At 41.5% G+C, this 20,013-nt stretch overlaps 1 protein-coding gene across 1 annotated transcript in view; it reads right to left on the bottom strand.

Moving 5' to 3' along the window:
- Nucleotides 1-20,013, bottom strand: part of CWF19L2 (CWF19 like cell cycle control factor 2) — a 177,674-nt gene that overhangs the window by 121,790 nt on the left and 35,871 nt on the right. The window contains exons 5-9 of the mRNA XM_065411158.1: nucleotides 15,446-15,565; nucleotides 13,409-13,502; nucleotides 10,767-10,882; nucleotides 8,405-9,117; nucleotides 541-637 (exon numbers count right to left, since the gene is read on the bottom strand). Of these exons, the coding sequence (XP_065267230.1) occupies nucleotides 541-637; nucleotides 8,405-9,117; nucleotides 10,767-10,882; nucleotides 13,409-13,502; nucleotides 15,446-15,565 (1,140 nt within the window). The remainder of the gene's footprint in view (nucleotides 1-540; nucleotides 638-8,404; nucleotides 9,118-10,766; nucleotides 10,883-13,408; nucleotides 13,503-15,445; nucleotides 15,566-20,013) is intronic.

Genomic DNA, 20,013 nt, shown 5'->3' with positions numbered 1-20,013 from the left:
AGCAGTTCCAGTTCAGACTGTGGTGCCAAACTTGCAGCTGCTAGGAGCTCCAGAGACTCATGGGGAGCTCACCCCACCAGGGACAGGTTACAATCGTAATCTTGATGCTTAGCGCTCATGTACTACTGCAGGGCAGCATGGACTACGAGTGTCTGCTGACTGAGCTCTGTGGTGATAACAGGAAATCAGGATGCCTTCCACCTTTATTTTGAAATTGGCCGGAGCACATTGCAAGTTTCCCCTTCCTCCTGTTCAACAGAAAACCTCTATACACTGTTCTCTAACTCTCACCATAAAGAGAAAATTGTTTTCGACATGTTCCCTATTCTACAAATCTCTATGGGGCTGAAGCCCCTCCCCCCTTGACCACAGGGCATAGCTATTTGTAGGAGAAGTTATGAAGAAAGTTGCACATTAAACCTTGAGCCTGATCAAATGGCTTTTCATAGTGCTTTGGTCAAAAGGAGAGGCCAATTCAAGCTCTGTGAGCTGTAGTACATGCCATCTGCAGTAAACCAGAGCAATCTTCAAAAACCTTACCAAATTTCCCATCAGTTCTGCTTTCACAATCTTGGCTCCCAGTCTGTTCATCTCCTCTTCACTAAGGGCCTGGGGAGTCCCATCCTTTGAAGTATGTCTGGTTGAAATACCACAAACATTCACAGCCCAGAGGAAACAAAAAAATATTTACCTAATTAACAATCATTGCACTGGCAAACATGTTCAAGTGCTGAAAGTAATTTAAAGCCATCATAACCACAACTATCCTTCTACAAATCCTTTCATAGTCACTAAATCTCTCTAAAGGACAAGAACATTTGAAAAAGATGTGTAAACACGATGCGCATAAAGCTAAATATTCCTTTGGTTTTGGGATCTTTTAGGATGAAAGGCACTATGTATTGTGCATTTTCTTGGCTCGAGGGAGCAATAAATAACCAGTAGCAGGTAAAAGTGGGCTATGCATGCAGTATAGCTTCCTGACAGGACAGACCAGTTGGGTCCAAAAAGTTAGTCCTTCCAGCAGTACCAAATCATCCTGCCTGGCAACAGCCAAAGATCCTTCGTCCTCTCTAGCACTGAACCTTGGTCTCCATCTCATAACAATAAGTCTGTTTATAAGCCCTGAAGCAATAATTCTGTTTATGACATCATCTCCACAGCAACAAGAAAACCTCCAAGTGGATAAACACCTGGTAGGTTATGTAGTTCTTCATTTCCCAAAGCTTAAGTTGTTCTTAGATTTATCTGCGCAGAGGACAACCTTTGATTATGAAAATATTATAGCTGATATGTTAGAATCTACACTGAAAGTTAATTGGTGAATCTCCCCTAGAAATTTTGTTCCTATTCTGAGGGATACAATGGCCTACTGAACTAGGAGTCAGAAACGCATGAGTCCCAATCCCTCTCTCTGCCACTGACTTACCAAGTGGCTTTACACAAGGTATTTCACCAGAATTGTTCCAAGACTGAATTTCCTCATCTGTAAAATGGAGTTAATACTACAGAGGGCAGTGGTAGGAATAATTAGTGGTCATATTGTGGTTTAAAGATTGAAAGTGCTAATAATACTACTAATAATTTAAAAAAATGCAGGATAGCTGGGAATTATCCTAAAAAGATATCTCCAGAACATAAATTAATTTATAACCATTAGGAAGACTTAAAAACAAACTTAGATCGCATTCAGCAAAATAATTCATTACTCTTTCACTGCTCAGCTACTGAAAACCAAATATTGCTGGGCAGCTGGAACCATTTCCCAGTTACATGAGTAAGGCCATAGAGAACCAGATTGGCTGAAAATATATGAAAATCTCTTTTCCATGCAGACACATGGCATTTTATGTCCAAATTACTCTAGCCTTAAAATAATCGATTTATAGCTAATATAGCTGGAAATTCACACCTATAAGATGTGTATCTAGCCAGTAAAACAGTTCCTATTGAGAGAGGAATGCACTTCCCACCCCAAGCTGACTGAATGGCTCTTAGCTCTGTTTTTAGCTGTTGGAAGACATGTTCCATTTTGAGGCTCACCCAGGACAACCTTGTTATAGCAGCGTGATCCTCTGTACCCCAAAGTAGCACCCTGGAAACCTCCATATTCACCCTGGTGATATAAGTATGATGTGTTTTGTATAAAGTATACCTTGTGAGGTATCATTCTGAAAATCTTGATCTGTTGAACATTAATATCCTGTTGGATTTATGTACTATCATTGTATGTGAAGTTATGAAGTATTGCTATGTGTGTTACTGAAATATGCTGTGAGGTTGGGAGATGCCCACAACCAACCTTTCAATTGCAAAGGATCAGCAAGACATACTGACAGGTCATTAAAGGGAATCCACTCTTCCAATGGCCATCCCAGAGACTTCTCATAGAGAGCATGTATGCAATGGAGACTGCTTGACCAATAGGGACTGCCTGATCCCACATCACAGCAAAAATCTTTCCAGCAAGCTGGTAGAAAATATAAAAGAGGGGAAGAGACATGATAAATGGGCCTTCCCCTAAACCCTCCCCCCCCAAACACCTGGAGGACAAAGACTTTGAACTGGGGAAGGGTGGTCCAGTCCAGTCTGTGTACTGAGGATCTGTAACCTGCTTGTACCATCTGTCAGGGTGAGACACTGCTTGATTCAAATCCTGCTTAGTGTGTAGAACTTAGACTGCACGTTTATTTTTGTTTTTAAGTAACCAACTCTGATCTCTATGCCTGCTACTTACAATCACCTAAAATCTCTTTCTGTAGTTAATAAACCTGTTTTATATTTTACCTAAAACAGTGTGTTTTGGATGAAGTGCTTGGGAAATCTCAGCTCAGTTTACAAAGACTAGTGTGCCTCTGTGTAAGTGCAGTGCATATCAGAGTTTGTAATTTGACATCAGCATCACTGTGTGAGAGGCAGCCCAGGCTGGTGGTTTAAAGGGCTCAGTGGTCCCACAATCAAGACTGCACCCTGGGAACCCAGTCACAAGCAGTACTGTCCACTTAAATGAGAGAAAGATATCCTGGAAATAGCATCAAGATTTGGAAATATAACCCTCTTTCAAACTCTGCCTCAAAATATAATCTTGCTCTGACATAGTCACAGTGCTTTTAGCCATGTCTGTTCATATTGGGGATGTATTTGTTAGAAAGTTACGTATTTTATACTCTAAACAAGAATAAACATTTCTTGATCATTTAAGTGTAGGTAATGCCACTGTTGTATGATAAATTTCTGTGTGTGGTATTTATTGTTGCATTTAACTTTTCTTATTTATGTAACATAAGACAGGATTATAATTCTACAGAAAATGTTTATATTGCTCTATCTACATGTGTAAAAAACCTGAGCATAATCCTAATTCACTTGCCATAGTACTTCCTATACAACATTACATAACAGAGAAGTCATTTCAAAAGCATTACTGAATGCTACGAGAATGAGAGCAACCAAACTATTAAAAAAATTAAAGAGATGCTGTCATAACCGAGAAAGAATATGCTGCTTAACGTGATGAACATAATGTGCATGATTAAATCCTGTGAGACTCGCAAAATGGAAGATCTTTTAAACAGGTCTCACATTTTAGTCTGAGCTATCACAGGGCTAACCTGGGGAAATTTTTCAAACCATTTCTGCCTGCATTTCAGGGGCCCAATCCAATATCCATTAAGTCAATGGGAATAGAATCTGACCCCAAGAGAGGCAATGACAACAGTTTAACTCCTTATAAAAAGGAAATATACAGAAAAATTAAAGGTTCTGGAGCTCTTGCTTCTCCTATCCCCTAAACCTACATATTGTAAAGCAATTAAAACAAACAGTAGGGGTATTACATTAGTCAGAGTAAGAGACATTTATTACTTTGTACATGCTCTCAGCGGAGTTATTGCTTGAATCATTATCTGCACTTTTTCAGCTCAACAGTATTTTTTTCTCCGCTTGTCTCAAATTAAACTCCAATGCACATAATATTTTAGTCCTATTATTAAGCGTGATTTTCAGCAAACAGCATCCTATCTGGATAGACATTTCCTCTGAGGAGATCCCTTAGGCATCCAATCAGCCAGGTATTAATAGGCCTGCAACTTTTAATTAACTCTTGTCATAATTGTCCAAAACTCTGATTTAAAAGCTAAAGAAACTCTGTATTTGTTGGAAGAGAGAAAATTAACAAGTACATTGTCAGTATGAGGCATGGATAATTGAGCAAAGACCACCACACATGCACATCTTTCATGGGAGATTTTTGGTGGCAGTGTCCATTCAGCTCTAGTCCTCCCCTGGGCCCATTCCAAGGATATATGTAGCTGCACAAGTGAACTGCCCCCAGTTCCTTCTCTACTGCAAAGTCCCGAGACGCAAGACTCTGAAGCAGTGAGAAGGGGGCAAAAAGGGGGGTGTAGTGGAGCACTCATAAGGGGACACATCTGGAAGAAGTTCAGTTACTGCACAACATGAATAATGATGCTGTACTTCAGGGTGACTCCCACGCAGTATCCCTTGATGGAGGTGGGAGCCTCAGAGTCAGATATAACACTGAAGACGAGACTGCATTGCCAACTGCAGCATCTGCTCCAGAAGCGTGAATCAGAGCATAATATTTGGAAAAGGTATGTATTAAGGACTAGGTTGTGGCTCTGCAAATTTCAGCAACTGGGACATCTTTCAACAGGGTCATAAAAGTAGATTGGGACCTTGTAGAATGGGCTATCACTCTAGAATGAGATGAATGTTGGCATTCAGTGGTTTGAGCTCTGGCCTGCTAAACCCAGGGTTGTGAGTTCAATCCTTGAGGGGGCCATTTAGGGATCTGGGGATTGGTCCTGCTTTGAGCAGGGGGTTGGACTAGATGACCTCCTGAGGTCCCTTCCAACCCTGATATTCTATGATAATAACAAGAGATAATATGCACAGAAATCTACTTTGAAAGTCTTTGGATGAAATTGCAGATCCTCTGGATCTGTCAGCAATTGACACAAAGTCTAGAAGACTTCCCTGAAGCCTGTCTGAGTAGAAGGCCAGTGTCCTTTTGATATCCAAAGAATGTAAGGCGTCTCCCTCCCTAGACTGGTGTGGCTTCAGAAAGAAACCTGGCAAATGAATAACCTGATTAATATGGAATTCAGAAGAAATTTTAGGTAGAAATCAAGGATGAGGATGTAATGCAACTTTGTCTCTGAAGAACACTGAAAGGGAGGGTTTGTCATCACAGCCCCCATTTCTCCATACTTCAGGCAGAAGTGTTGGCCACCAGGAAGGCTGTTTTCATAGATAGATGTAGTCAAATCACAGAACTGTAGAGTGATAAGTCATCAATTCCAGCCCCCTGCACTGAAGCAGGACCAAGTAAACCTAGACCATCCCTGACAAGTGTTTGTCCAACCTGTTCTTAAAAACCTCCAAAGAGGGGATTCCACAACTTCCTTTGAAATCCTATTAATCCTTATAAAGTTATTCCTAATATCTAACCTAAATCTCTCTTGTTGCGATTAAGCCCATTACCTCTTGTCCTACCTTCAGTGGACACGGAGAACAAGTGATCACCATTCTCTAACAGCCATTAATATATGTGAAAACGTATCAGGTCCCTCCTCTCAGTCTTCTTTTCTCAAGACTATACATAGTTTTTTTTAACCTTTCCTCAGAGGTCAGGTTTTCTAAATCTTTTATCATTTTTGTTCCTCTCCTCTGGACTCTCTCCAATTCATCTATATCTTTCCTGAAGCATGGCTCTCAAATTGGTCACAGTACTCCAGCTGAGCCCTCACTAGTGCCAAGAAGATGGAACAATTACCTGCTGTGTCTTACATATGACACTCCGGTTAATACACCCAAGGGTGATATTACCCTTTTTTGCAACTGCATTACATTGTGACTCATATTCAGTGTGATCCACTATAACCCCAAATCCTTTTCAGCAGTACTGGTGACTAGCCAGTTATTCCCCATTTTGTAGTGTGAGACCCACTATATGGAGGGACCCAGTCTGACAGCAAATCATTGATAACTACTCTTTGGGTATAGTCTGTCAATCAATTGTACGCCCACCTTATACAAATTTCATCTTGTCCACATTTCTCTAGGACACTTATGAGAATGCCCTGTGGGACTGTGTTAAAATCCTTACTAAAATCAAGATATATCACATCTACTGCTTTCCTCCATCCATCCCAGTTAGAGACAGACACTCTCGGTGCCTCTGTTGTTTGGGAGACATCCACCTACCTGCAAAGTGCCAGGTAACTGTCGAACTCTGCTTGTCTGCTTTTATAACTGAAAAGACTGAATACTGCTATAAGAAACTCCTCCCTGATGTTAGAAACCAACTGTTCATCACCAAAAGCTAACTTATAATCTGCCCATAAGACCTGTTCATCAGTAACTTAAATAACGTAATATGGGGGAAACAAAGGCTATGTCTTCACTTACAGTGGTGTGCAGAGTGCAGGCAGTACACACATAGCTATACGCCACAGTGAAAGATAGATTGTGTCCACGCTTGTCACTGTGGCACATAGCTACACACTGCACTGAAAGGTTCCAGCAGCGGGGTGATGGGGGGAAAGCTCTGGCAAAGGGGAGATAATGGGACACTACACTGCTAAAAATTGCAGTGTAAATATGGGAGGCACTGCTTGGGCGTGTGGGAGCATGTAGGGTATATACCCAAGCCGTTCAGGAGTGTAGAGCACTCTAATTGCCTAAGCAGTGCCTAACCATCTACACCGCTATTTATACCTGTGCTACCTGGGCGGGCAGTGCCTGTACTCTACACACTGTCATAACTGTAGATATTCCTAAAGAAATCACTATTTTCATCAATTCCTCTTTCCATCTGGACTCTTCTTATCAGCCTCCTCACATGTTCTTGTTGCTGAGCACTTCATTGCTTGCCCACTTTTCCTACATTTATTAAATTCTTCAAACTTAGATTTCATTTGGGCCCTAATCCTACAAACACTTATGCACATGCTCAACTTTACTACTGAGAATAGTCCCAGTATTTGAATAGGACTTACTACTCACAGTAGTAAACTTAAACACATGCACAAGCGTTCGCAGGATTGGGGTCTTGGTGATGACATAAAGGATGGGTGGCCAGGACCTGCATAAAAGTCCAGTGATTTTCTAACTTCTTTCCATGATTAGTCTCTATTTTCCTTCATTATACCAATACAGACAGAAGAACAGTAATTCTTATTACATATTGCTTTGTAGTCGCTTTTTAACTCCCCAGAAAATATACATTCAGACTGATGCTTTCTCTGTCATTTATGTCTGAATAAAACCTACTACTTTAACATATGACCTCATCTCTTTAATCTACCAAATCTATCCATGCTATATTGTTACCTTAGTTTTCCCCAGTTATTTTGCCATTCAGCATGCCCGGTCACTTACTTACAAGTAGGTTCTACTTGTTTAAGTTGTAGATGAAATATTATTCCACAGCCTATCTCAATAGTAAGAAGCAGACTTTACTATATACCAATGTTCAAAGGAAGGGTAAAGTAATCCACGGTCATGGGCAATATGACTGAAAATACAGTACGTGTCAAATCAAAATAGATATTTCCTACATTACCTACTTTAGCTTTGAAAGCGATGACTCCCTACCAAAGGGTCAAGAAGGAAGTTAAATTCCAAGATTAAAACACTATATTCTACAGAAAAAGAGCCACTTTAACGCACTTAAAAGCTAAAATGCTACATCACTATGGTGAAATGTATTTTTAAAAGCTGCATAAGTGTTCTCAGCTCTCCAACATTTTCTAAGGAAAACAGTAATGTCACCAACTTTAAAATTACATGGTGCCTTTTCACCCCAAAAGATCCCAAAGAGACTTAATAAACCATATTTACATAAATATACATTTCACTTCACTCAACACTGAAGTGCAGCCATCTCCAGGGTTGAATAAGTAGTTCTTTAAGTAGTTCAGTATACAGCAATACTATACAATTGTTGGGGTCACATAGGGTAGTATACTGTCAGCATCCAAAGGAAACCACACTGGAAATATAGGTAGGCAGAATGAAGCTACTGAATTGTAAATTTTCCCAGGTTACTAATGCTTGCACCCCTACTCGTGGGCAATTGGTCTTTAATGACTATCAGAGATAAGATATGCTTAAAGTCTTTCCAAAAAGACTACACCATCAAGCCCTACAGGGCCCCCTGCTACCATGCTGGAGCATTAGTTTATCACGGACTCAGAATGTCACATCTACTAAATCATTTTCTATAGATCTGAGTTTTCCATCCAAGAACTAATCAGGCTCAAACATGTTTGGAGATCTGATAAGATCACAGCCCAGTGAGGTATGGCAGCAGACAGATACCTCCTACAAACTACCCTGAAAATATAAATGACATCTAGCAAAATAAATCAAAAGATACCCAGAATATGATGCTTTGCTGTCTGGCAATAGCACTTTCTTCTTGGGGATGTTTCCAAGGTTCTCTTCCTGTGTCTTCTCTCTTTCAGCCTTTGGAGCTCCCTCATGATAAGTAGTTTTTTCCATTTTCAATGGCTTTTGATCTAATGTTGGTTTCTCATTTTCATCTTTTATGTGTGTTCTGCTCCACGGTGTTTTTTCTTCACTTTCCTTACCAGGTTTTTGGAAATTGCTGCTCAAAAAGCTACAAGATGGTAGTTTTAATGAGGATTGCTGTAGCTTGCAGTCTTTACTAACAGATGACAAATCATCTTCAGAAGGTTTCAAAAATTTATATTTCAAATTGCTTAGAGAGGAAACTGTCTCCTGACTTCGTTTTTCATCAGAATGTTTTGCTGCTTTGGAACAATTGTCTCTGAACTCAGAGTCTGTGCTACGATGTCTATATTCTCGTTCTTCTCTTGGCCTGTCTTTTCTATAATCTCTTTCTTCCAGTGGATATACCTTATTATGCCTATCTCTAGAATGTCCTTTACACATACCCTTGATTCTGTCACCTTCAACTTGTGTTTCTTTTTCCATGTGGTGCTCTCTCTCTTTTTGCTCATTCTCTGAATAGTTAAATTTCCTCCATCTTCTTTTTCTATATTCATTTTCCTGTTTTGATGCAGCTTCTTCAGCTTCTTCCCATCTTGACTGAAATATTTCCACTGACTACAAGACAGAAGGAAAAATATAATGGCATTATTTTTAAAATTATGTCCATATTAATAACAAGCATGAGAGAGAGAATACATGATAGCATTATATGGATAACGGTTTTAGTGATCTAAATTTGGGATGGCCACATAAGTCATGCAGCTGTGATAATATCACAGGGGACATTTCTAAAACTAATCAGCATGGATATTTAATCTTTAACCATCACTGGAAAGAAATCAATGATTTACACAACCAGTGAAGTGTCTACCCAATATTTAGGCCTAAAGTCTGACTGACCAGGGTCAAGGAAATCTAAGAAACTGTATACTTATCCTGTCACAAACTTCTGAATTACCTCTTTTTGGTTTTTTTAAAAAAGGGATATTACAGAACAGTATAGCAGTTGGCAGGCTGCATGACATTCAGCATCAACTTTTTTCAGTAGGGACCTCATGGTAGCTTTCCTGAAGAATCACTGGCACCTTGCCTCACTTAGGGAAACACAGTCTCATCCACTTGCTGCCCCCAGTACTACTTCTCTGGCATTCACAAGCCAAGGAGGACAGGAGTCAAACTTTCTGGTTGTAGTAAGAAGCCATCCCAGCATCTCCAGAATGTCAGAGAGCAGCACTAACAAACTCAAATGAAGAAAACTCAGCATTTGTCCCCTTACAATATTCTTAAACCTATTCTTGGTATACAATTGAATACCATATATCCTGCACCTTTCACCAATAATTTTGAAGCCAATACCATGTTTTGCGGGGTGGGGTTGAGAGGTATGTTTTTGTGGCACTTTGTTTTCTTAAAGGTTAGCTTTTGAAAACTACTCAGAGGTTTAGCAAGTGAGAAGCATTCTTGGTAGAGATGGATTGCAGGTAAAGTGGCCAACGGATGCATGATAAAATTAATTTATCACATAACTCTCCAACTTGTTACATGGATAACACCATCACAAAGGGTATGTCTATACTTGGAGCTCAGGGTGGGATTCTCAGCTCGTGTGGACACACTTGCTCTAGCTCTCATGGAGCTAGCATCCTAAAATTAGTAGTAAAGCCAGGGTAACATGGGCAACGGTGAACAGCTGCGTGGGCTAGACGTCCAGCGTTCAAACCCGCATGGGGTACACTCCCAGCATGGCTACCCTGTGCTGCTGCCCACTGCTGCCCATCCTCCCCCAGCTATGCTACGCTTTTTAGCGCACTAGCTCGATGAGCACTAGCACAAGTGTGTCCCCTCAAACTGGGAATCATAACCCTTGCTCATACTGCAGACATAGCCAAACTTCTTGTGTGCACACCTGGGCACAGGTCTGAAAGAAATATCTCTGCAAATACAGAAAATTTTGGAAGGTGCTCAGATACCAGGATAATGGGGACCATATAAGAACCCGGGTGAAGTGAAAGATAGAAATATTTTAACTACAGTCTAGTACCCCACAGTGAAAAAAGGTAGCATGCAAAATCATGCAAATCGAAGTCTGACAGCATTAACGCCTTCATCACCTGATGGAAGTTTCAAGAACGGATTGTTTTCAGCAGAGCTTGATCATGTCTTAAGCTATACATTAAATACTTCTGCCTTTACAGGGATTTGACCTTTTCCAAAAGCTTAAAAACTGTAAACAAGGAGAATACTTTTCCTCTTAAGATGCTTACCCCATATCTTTCAGCTACAATTTCCTCAAAATTTCGTTTCTCTCTCTCAGCCTGCTCCTTCATCCTTTGATAGGATTTCTTTAACCAACTTAATCCACCATCTTCCACCATTTTAACTAAAGGAACAAAAGAATTAGATATGATATTTTTGTATTTCAGGGTTAGCTTTTATTACCTAACACTTATTGTATATGCTACATGCAGCGCAGAAACTTAAATTAGCTCAGTTAGACCTATTTTGTATGCTGACATGGAGTACATCTAGCTTTCTACCTTCATGTTCGTGCCCCAACTGAAAATATTGTAATAAAATATTGTCTTTCTTCCTATCCTGAATACATGAAACTGAAAACAGATGCAAATCTTCTAGTCTTTCTCACCAAATATTTCTTCTTAGTAATTTACATTAGTTGAATTCAAAGATGGTCAGTTTCTTGAAGAGTAGTTTGTTGGTTTCTCTACCAGAACAAGCAGAACCAAATAGGGGTACATGGGAGTATGACATGGCCGCAGCTGGCATGGGTCAGCTGACTCGGACTCACGGGGCTTGGGCTGCAGGGCTACGAATTGATGTGTAGATGTTTGGGCTCAGGCTGGTGCCCAAACATAGGATCCCTCAGAGGGTCCCAGAGCTCAGGCTCCAGCCCTAGCCCTGGGACCCTCCACTCTTGCAGGGTCCCAGAACTCGTGCTCCAGCCTGAGCCCAAACCCATACACAGCAATTTTTCAGCCGCAGAGCCCAAGCTCTGCGAGTCCAGATCAGCTAACTCGGCCAAGTGCATTTTTTTATCCCCATGTAGACATACCCATTGAGCCAGATGAGTCTCTCAGAGCTGACATTACAAAAAGTAGTGGTTGAGGGTGCATGGTGGCAAGGTGCAGGGGCACCCCGAGAAATTTTTGACTTGGTACACACTATCAATCTCTGTGGAGCTATCCCCACTGCATCCACTAGCCCCTGTGCCTCGCTGCCAAGTCTGTGTGACACTAAGCTGCTGCCTTCCAGCCTGGCTCACCCAGGTGCAGCATCACTTCCCATCCCTGAGGGGGGAAACAGGCTGCTGGAAGCAAGTCAAGGCCAGGCAGGCTCTTTGGGGGAGAGCCCTGGTGCAACAGCCATCTCCACAGCAATGGCAAGGAGCAGCAGCACTGGCTACCCCACTGCCCACTTAGGCAAAAACCTGTGGCACTGCAACCTCTGTGCACCAGGTTGCAATGCCACTCGCTCAATTGTGGCCCTGCTGCCCCCCATCCTGACATAGAAGGCCTGGAGCCAAATGTGAGGGGGCAGTCGGCATCCAACACCGCTGCTCCTAGCCATTGCCAATAGTACACCCCATGCATAATGTGCATATTGCCGCAGGCCCCAGTCGCAAGATGTTTCACTGATGGGGTGTGGAAAGGTGATGAGTCTGAATTGCCTGCAAGTGTCACATTTGAGGGGGAGGGACAAACAGAGAGTGCATCTCATGGAGCAGGTGTTCCTGGGAGAGAGATGTATTATTTATACAGCATCGTAACACGTACAAGGGATAAGGCATGGAAATAAAATACACAGTCCCTGTTCTGGGGATCTTACAACCTAATTTTAGACATATGATATGATATGAGCAAGAGCAACATACAGTAGGGGGAGAAAAAGGAAAACAGAGACCATAAAAGATTTACATAGTTATTTAGTTTAACATTGTGCATATATTGATGGTACAACTGATTTTCTGTAATCTTCTCCATTTTATTATTTCAACATATAATGGATGTTTTGCAGGAAGGCGCAGCACATGGACATTCCCTTTCTTGAGTCCACTTTCTGTCACCTCCCTCACATGCAAATCAAATCCCCCTTTCCTGCAAAACTAAATTAGTAAATAGATTCTTTTGCTGGGGATGTTAGTAGGGTTCCCAAGATCCTGAAGGACTCTGCTGCTCTTCACCTCTTAGGGAGAAGAGATGGCTCTTAGAGCCAGGCCATGGGTGTTCCTGTCCGTGTGATCGCTGGCCTGACGGAGACCCCTGGAAGCCTATAGTCCATACAAACTGCCCACAGAATAAGTGGGTATGGACTCCCAATATGGGCCCCTTACTACTCCCTACAACCCAGCATATAAGAGTCCTTCTTAATGTTTTATAAATGCTATGTGACATTCTGAAAAAATATTTCATAGCTGCACTTGCTGGAAATAGACAGGATAAGCCAAAGGTAAGGATTGAAGTGAAAAGGTTACAGAAATAATGTTTTTCACAAACTGCATTCTTAATGTATTTCATTTAAATGTGACTCACAGATTTCTGTAGTTGAATATTTTAAAACTGTAATTTGTGTAATGGAATGAAAGGAATCAAATGAGATGACAACAATTTATCATGTCCTGGTGGAATCATTTTTTTCTTTAATTAGTTCAAATGAGAGAAAATCTGTGTAGAAACTGAAGGTCAAACCACTCAAGATTATAAATCAGTCAAGAAATATTCTGCGAAACAATGTATTATGATTTTAATCCAATATTTGCTACTGAAACAAGTTTTACTTCATTTGTCTTCATTGTATGTAACTGGGAGCCCTGCTATGCTGACCATTTAACAACGTAAACGTCTCTGAGGGGAATACATATAGCTTTTCTTACTAAAACTTGTTTTTTTACCTTTTTTAACTGAAGTTGCTTCACCCTCTTCTGGCGGTAAACCTGTTCCACCATCTTTCCAGTAGGGGTTCAGCTCTCTTTCAGAAATTCTAGACTACAGAAAACAATTTTCAACTGATGCACAAAAATCCACTTTGTCTAACAGCTGCTGTTACAACTTTTTAATTATTTTGTATGATCCATATAGAAATGTAATCAGTTTAAATGTACCCAAATGACAATCTCATTAACAAACCTGGTGCTGGAACTTCAAAACAAAAAGTTTGACAGGGCAATGTAACTTTCAATTTTTTTAAAAAATACTAATTCATTAAAAATAGCCAGGTGAAGAAGCAACTACAATTGTATGTAGAAAATATTTATGAATGTTTTGAGGAAATGTGGGTCTTTTCTATATACAGTAGTACTGGACATCATTTTCTTCAATATTTTCTTCCAAAGAATAATCTCTGTAAGACTTCCTTTTGCAGTTCAGATGAGTGTACTTTCAAAACTACAGTTTGTTAAACAAGAACTAAACTAAACATTCCGCTACATCACTTCATAGCACTAAAGAATCCCACCTGAGCAGTGGTCCCATAGGCAGCCAGAGCAGCGGCTCCGGGGACAGCCGCACGAGCCTCTGCTCGGCAGCCCCCGGCTGCTGGCCCCTGGGACCACCCGAGCAGCGGCCAGTGGGGCTGGCCTCAGGGTCCACCCCCAAAGCAGCGGCTCCCCGGATCCCCCACCCAAAGCAGTGGCACCCCAGGGCCCCGCCCCAACTAAGATAGGGGTATTTATAGTAAAGGTCATGGACAGGTCACAGGCCATGAATTTTTGTTTATTGCCCGTGACCTGTCCATGACTTTTACTAAAAATACCCATGACTAAATTGTAGCCTCAGTTATAAACTTACACTGGGCAGGCTTCTGACGAGGGCAGGACGGTACAGCCCTGGGGTCCTACGCTGGGAAGCTGGGGGAATTATCTGCAGCCTCTCTATTGGTGGTTCATGAATTGGCTGGCGAAAGCATTCATGTAACTCAGCTGTGGATGTATGTGTAAGTGCAGTATTTGGATGGGGTTTGCAGCTTGTCCCAGCATCACAGTGTGAGAGGGAGCCCAGATTGGTAAGACAGAGGGCTTAGCAATACCCCAGTTCCAGGCTGCACCCCAGGGAACCCGTCACAAGTATGTAACTAGGATCTGTTCAAATATACCTTCTGAGAATCAGAAACTACATGTAAATAATCATATACCACATTCCTAATGCTAATATCCCTTAATTTTAAGCATTCATCATATATTTTTGGACTGAACACTGAAGACTCCTTTAGGAGTATAGAAAAGTTTAAAAAAAAATAACTGAAAAGGCAACAACAAAACATCACCCCCTTCACGCCTTCTCAAAAGCTAGTAAGGACAACAACTAGGATGCTATAAATTGAATCTAAATAGAAATTGCATACCAACACTGATGTTTCGTAGAGGCATAACAACAAACTGGAAAACTCTACAATAGTAGGTGGTCAAAGGGAGGACTAAGGACATATAAATTCTAGGTAATATTTGTCTGCCATCTGCCTGCAGAACTGAACAGAAGGTCAGCCCCCCCAGTCTGCCAATTTCTACCTATTCAATAGATCTCTGTAAAGTGATTCAAGTATTATGGCAGATAGGTGCCATAAAAATACAATTAACTTTTATTATTTAATCTTTTCACTCTAGTTTAGTCATCATTTTTTACTAGAATTGGCTTTCTTCTTAATTGAAGTTTAATTTTATGGGTTTCCTATCACAGGGTGAGCTTCCTAAAGTAAATTCTCTCCCTCATCCCAAACAAGTAGTAACTTACCAGTATAAAATGACCACCACCATATGGCCAATAAATACTATTTTAAGAAGATTTTAAAAATAAAACTGTAATCTACAAGAGGATTCATTTAAGCAGTTTAGAGTACATGTAGTTTATAAAAACTTAAGTGCATGACAAAAGTATACACTGCATTTAGGAAGATACAGAGAAAACTGGTGCAATATATAAATAATTCCTTTTACCTGTTCAATTGCTTGGGCTTTCTGTTGCTCCAATAATTTTTCTGTCTCTTTTTCAGCTTTGAGTGATGCTGCAGACGTGGTTTTCAGAGACATAAAATCTAAGGTCATCCATTCATCCCTCTGTAATAATACAAACAGTTTCATCCAAAACAAAATAATACCCACACTCGGTAAACACCCATTTTCTGTAACCAAAATATACGGCTCAGATATAAATCAAACTCACAAAATTACTGGTATCATCTGATATCTATAATATATGGTGTAGATTTTACAGTAGTTTCTAGCTTTCAAAACATTTTTGCATGCAAAACAAATATTCTAAAGACTTCATTCATGAAATTCACTTACATATGCTGACTTTTACAGCTTTTCTTTGTAATTCCAGGTGTACAGTCTAGATGTGATTTAGTTATGAGCAAGCACACTAGTAAATATGTGGGTGCATACAAATTCATTAGAGTAAATCTGAGATTAGGAATGTCGTTCTTCACTGAACATTGTATGTTTTGTACATCATTTTGCCAGATCACTTTACATGCCACCTTACTCCAAAACTATTGAAGAATTAATTATTCTTACTGCATTTGGCTTCATGATCTCTTTGGTCTAATTTAGCAGGCACAAAATCTGCAACTAATCATAGGGTGCAGTTGATAGGTCCCAGACAGCTAGGTACCCAAATGTGCCCATAAATCCGGTAGTTAAACACTTAACTTCTATTAATGTGTCAACAAATGCAGGTACAAAACCACATTCACAAATGCCAGATTGAGGCCATTTTAAATCTAAGGGCTATTATCTCAAGAAAAAAAGTAGATTAAATAAACCATGATATAGGGCAATATACCACACTCAAACAGCTAAAGGCATATTTTCCTCCCTTCCCACAGATCACACAACAACTACAACAAATACAATATTTGTGAAGCATGAAAAGAAAGCAGCAAAATACACATTGAAAACGACTAATTAACCAAAATGAAAATGTGAGACATCCATGTGTATTCTAACAAAAAGAATGGAATTCTGATGCCAGTCTAGAACAATGAAAAAATAGTGTTCATTCTGATCCTTAATCTTCAAGTCTTGAAGCACCAATCTGAATGGCTGCCACTATGTTATGTCATGTCTCTCATTTACAACCAATGCTGCTAGATGATGCATCTGAGACAATTTCACATATATGAAATGGAAGATACTCCACTTCCTAAAGGAGATTTGGGCTAAGGAGGAGGAACAAAAAGTGGGGTCATCTACAAAACCTCATCAGTTTACCATGGTGAATGAGGATAATTAAGTGGACACGGTAATGCCAAGGTAGAAAATATATAGGAATGACAGAGAAGGTTGTGCTGGTGGGGGAGTGGCACTGGATGTGTAAAAAAGCATAGAGTCAATTAAAGTAAAAATCTTAAATGAATCAAACTGTACCAGAGAATCTCTATGGCTAGAAATTCCATGCTTTAACAATAAGAGTATAGCAGTAGGACTACACTACCAACCACATGACCATAATGATGACAGTGATTGTGAAATGCTCAGGGAGACTGGAGAGACTACAAAGGATTTCAACTATCCTCATTAACTGGGTACATCTCATCTCAGGATAGGATGCAGAGATAATATTTCTAGACACATTAATGACTGCTTCTTGGAGCAGCTTGTCCTGGAGCCCACGAAGGGAGAAGCAATTCTTGATTTAGTCCTAAGTGGCGCACAGCCTCTGGTTCAAGAGGTGAATATAGCTGAATCACTCGGTAAAAGCAACCATAATGCAATTCAATTTCACATCCTTATAGGGGGGGAAATGTCAAAGAAACCCATCACAGTTGCATGAAACTTCTAAAAGGGGAACTACACACAAACAAGGAAGCTAGTTAAATGAAAGTTAAAAGGAATAGTCATAAGGGTGAAATGTCTGCAAACTGCATGAAATTTAAAAACACCATAACAGAGGCTCAAGCTAAATCTATGCCCCAAATTAAAAAACAGCACGAGGATTAAAAAATACTGCCATTGCTAAACAGCAGAGTAAAAGAGGCAGTTAGAGGTAAAAAGGTATCCTTTAAAAATTGGAAGTCAAATCCTAGTGAGGAAAAAGGAGAGGACCGTAAAAAACTCTGGCAAGTATAGTGCAAAAGTAATAAGGCAGACCAAGAAAGAATCTGAAGAGCAACTAAGTAAAGACACAAAAACTAACAGCAATTTTTTTTTTTTAAGTACATCAGAAGCAGGAAGACGGCCAAGCAGTCACTTGCACACTGGATGATTGAGAAGCAAAAAGAGTATTCAAGGAAGATAAGGATGTTGCAGAGAAGCTAAATGAATTCTTTGCATCGGTCTTCACTGCAGAGGATGTGGGGCACATGCAGGGCCGTCCCTACCTATGGTGGTGCCCTACGCAACCCGAGCACTTGCACACACACCCCCCGCGGGGGGGAGCAGCCACTCCGCTGGGGGGCTGGCCCGGCCTCTCCGCAGAGGGGTCTGCGCTCAAGGGCTGCAGGGCCGCGGGAGCAGGAGCTGTGAGGGGCACCAGCAGGGCAGGGAGGCCCAGGGCAGTGTGGGGGATTAGCGGGGGGCCTGTCGCTGGCAGCAGGAGTCGGGTCCGCCCTGCACTAACCGGTGGCAGCGGGAAGCAGAGCGACCTGGCCCCAGCCCACTCCACTCACCCAGCATCCAGCCCTGTCGCTTGGGGAGGGGGCTTGGAGGAAGGGGTCAGGCCCGCCCCCACACTCACCGGCGGTGGGAAGCGGAGCAACGTGGCTAGGAGCTGGTGGAGCGGGCTGGGGCCTGGTCACTCTGCTTCCCGCCGCCACCACTGATGAGTGCAGGGACGGGCCCAACCCCTTCTGCAGGGCTCCAGTACCCCTGCTAATCCCACGGGCCGCATCACTCAGGGGAGGGGGCTTCCGGGAAGGGGTGGAATGGGAGTAGGGTGGGAGCAGAGCAGGGGCGGGAAGAGGTGGGGTGGGTCAGAGCAGGGACAGGAGTTTGGGGGAAGGGGTCGAGTGGGGGCAGGGCGGAGGCGGAGATGGGGGGTTGGCTTGGGGATGGGGCTGGCCGCTGGAGCCAGCGCCGCATACACAGCATGCAGCTGCCTAGGGCACCATGAAACTTGGTGCCCCAAATTACGTGGTGCCTTACGCAGCTGCGTATTCTGTGTATGCCTAAGGTTGGCCCTGGGCACATTCCCACATCAGAGCCATTCTTTTCAAGTGACAAATCTGAGGATCTGTCCCAGGTTGATATGTCCATAGAGGAGGTTATGGAACAAATTGATAAATTAAATAGTAAGAAGTGACCAGAACCAGATGGTATTCACACAAGAGTTCTGAAAAAACTCAAATATAAACTACAGAACTACCAACTGTAGTATGTAATCAATTGCTGAAACAAGCTTCTATACCAGATAACTGGAAGGTGGCTAACATAACGCCTATTTTTAAAAGGGGCCCCAGAGATGATCCTGGCTATTACAGGTCAGCAAGCTTAACTTCAGTGCCAGACAAATTGATAGAAACTATAGTAAAGAACAAAATTATCAGATACAAACACGATTTTTTGGCAAAGCATCAACATGGCTTTTGTAAATGGAAATTATGCCTCGATCTATTAGAATTCTTTGAGGGCATCAACAAGCATGTGGCTAAGGGTGATCCACTTGATACTGTGTACATGGATTTTCAGAAAGCCTTTAACAAGGTCCCTCACCAAAGGTGCTTAAGGAAACTAAGCAGTTACAAGATAAGAGAGAAGGTCTTCTCATGGATCAGTAACCGGTTAAAAGATAGGAAATAAAGGGTAGGAATAAATGGTCCGTTTTCACAGTAAAGAGAGGTAAATAGCAAGGTCACCATAGGATCTGTAGTGGGACCAGTGCTCCTCAACATAGAATTATAGAATCACAGAACTGGAAGTGACCTCGAGAGGTCATCTAGTCCAGTCCCCTGCACTCAAGGCAGGACTAAGTATTATCTAGACCATCCCTGACAGGTGATCGTCTAACCTGCTCTTAAAAATCCCCAATGATGGAGATTCCACAACCTCCCTAGGCAATTTATTCCAGTGCTTAACCACTCTGACAGTTAGGAAGTTTTTCCTAATGTCCAACCTAAACCTCCCTTGCTGCAATTTAAGCCCATTGCTTCTTGTCCTATCCTCAGAGTTTAAGAACAACAATTTTTCTTCCTCCTCCTTGTAACAACCTTTTATGTACTTGTAAACTCTTATGTCCCCTCTCAGTCTTCTCTTCTCCAGACTAAACAAACCCTTTTTTTTCAATCGTCCCTCATACGTCATGTTTTCTAGACCTTTAATCATTTTTGTTGCTCTTCTCTGAACTTTCTCCAATTTGTCCACATCGTTCCTGAAATGTGGTCCCCAGAACTGGACACAATACTCCAGTTGAGACCTAATCAGCACGGAGTAGAGCAGAAGAATTACTTCTCGTGTCTTGCTTACAATACTCCTGCTAATACATCCCAGAATAACGTTTGCTTTTTTTGCAACAGCGTTACACTGTTGACTCATATTTAGCTTGTGATCCACTCTGACCCCCAGAT

Source organism: Emys orbicularis, chromosome 1, assembly GCF_028017835.1.
Source record: "Emys orbicularis isolate rEmyOrb1 chromosome 1, rEmyOrb1.hap1, whole genome shotgun sequence".
NCBI lineage: Eukaryota > Metazoa > Chordata > Testudines > Emydidae > Emys > Emys orbicularis.
Note: the sequence above shows the minus strand (reverse complement) of the source record. Positions and strands in the feature narration are given on the sequence as shown.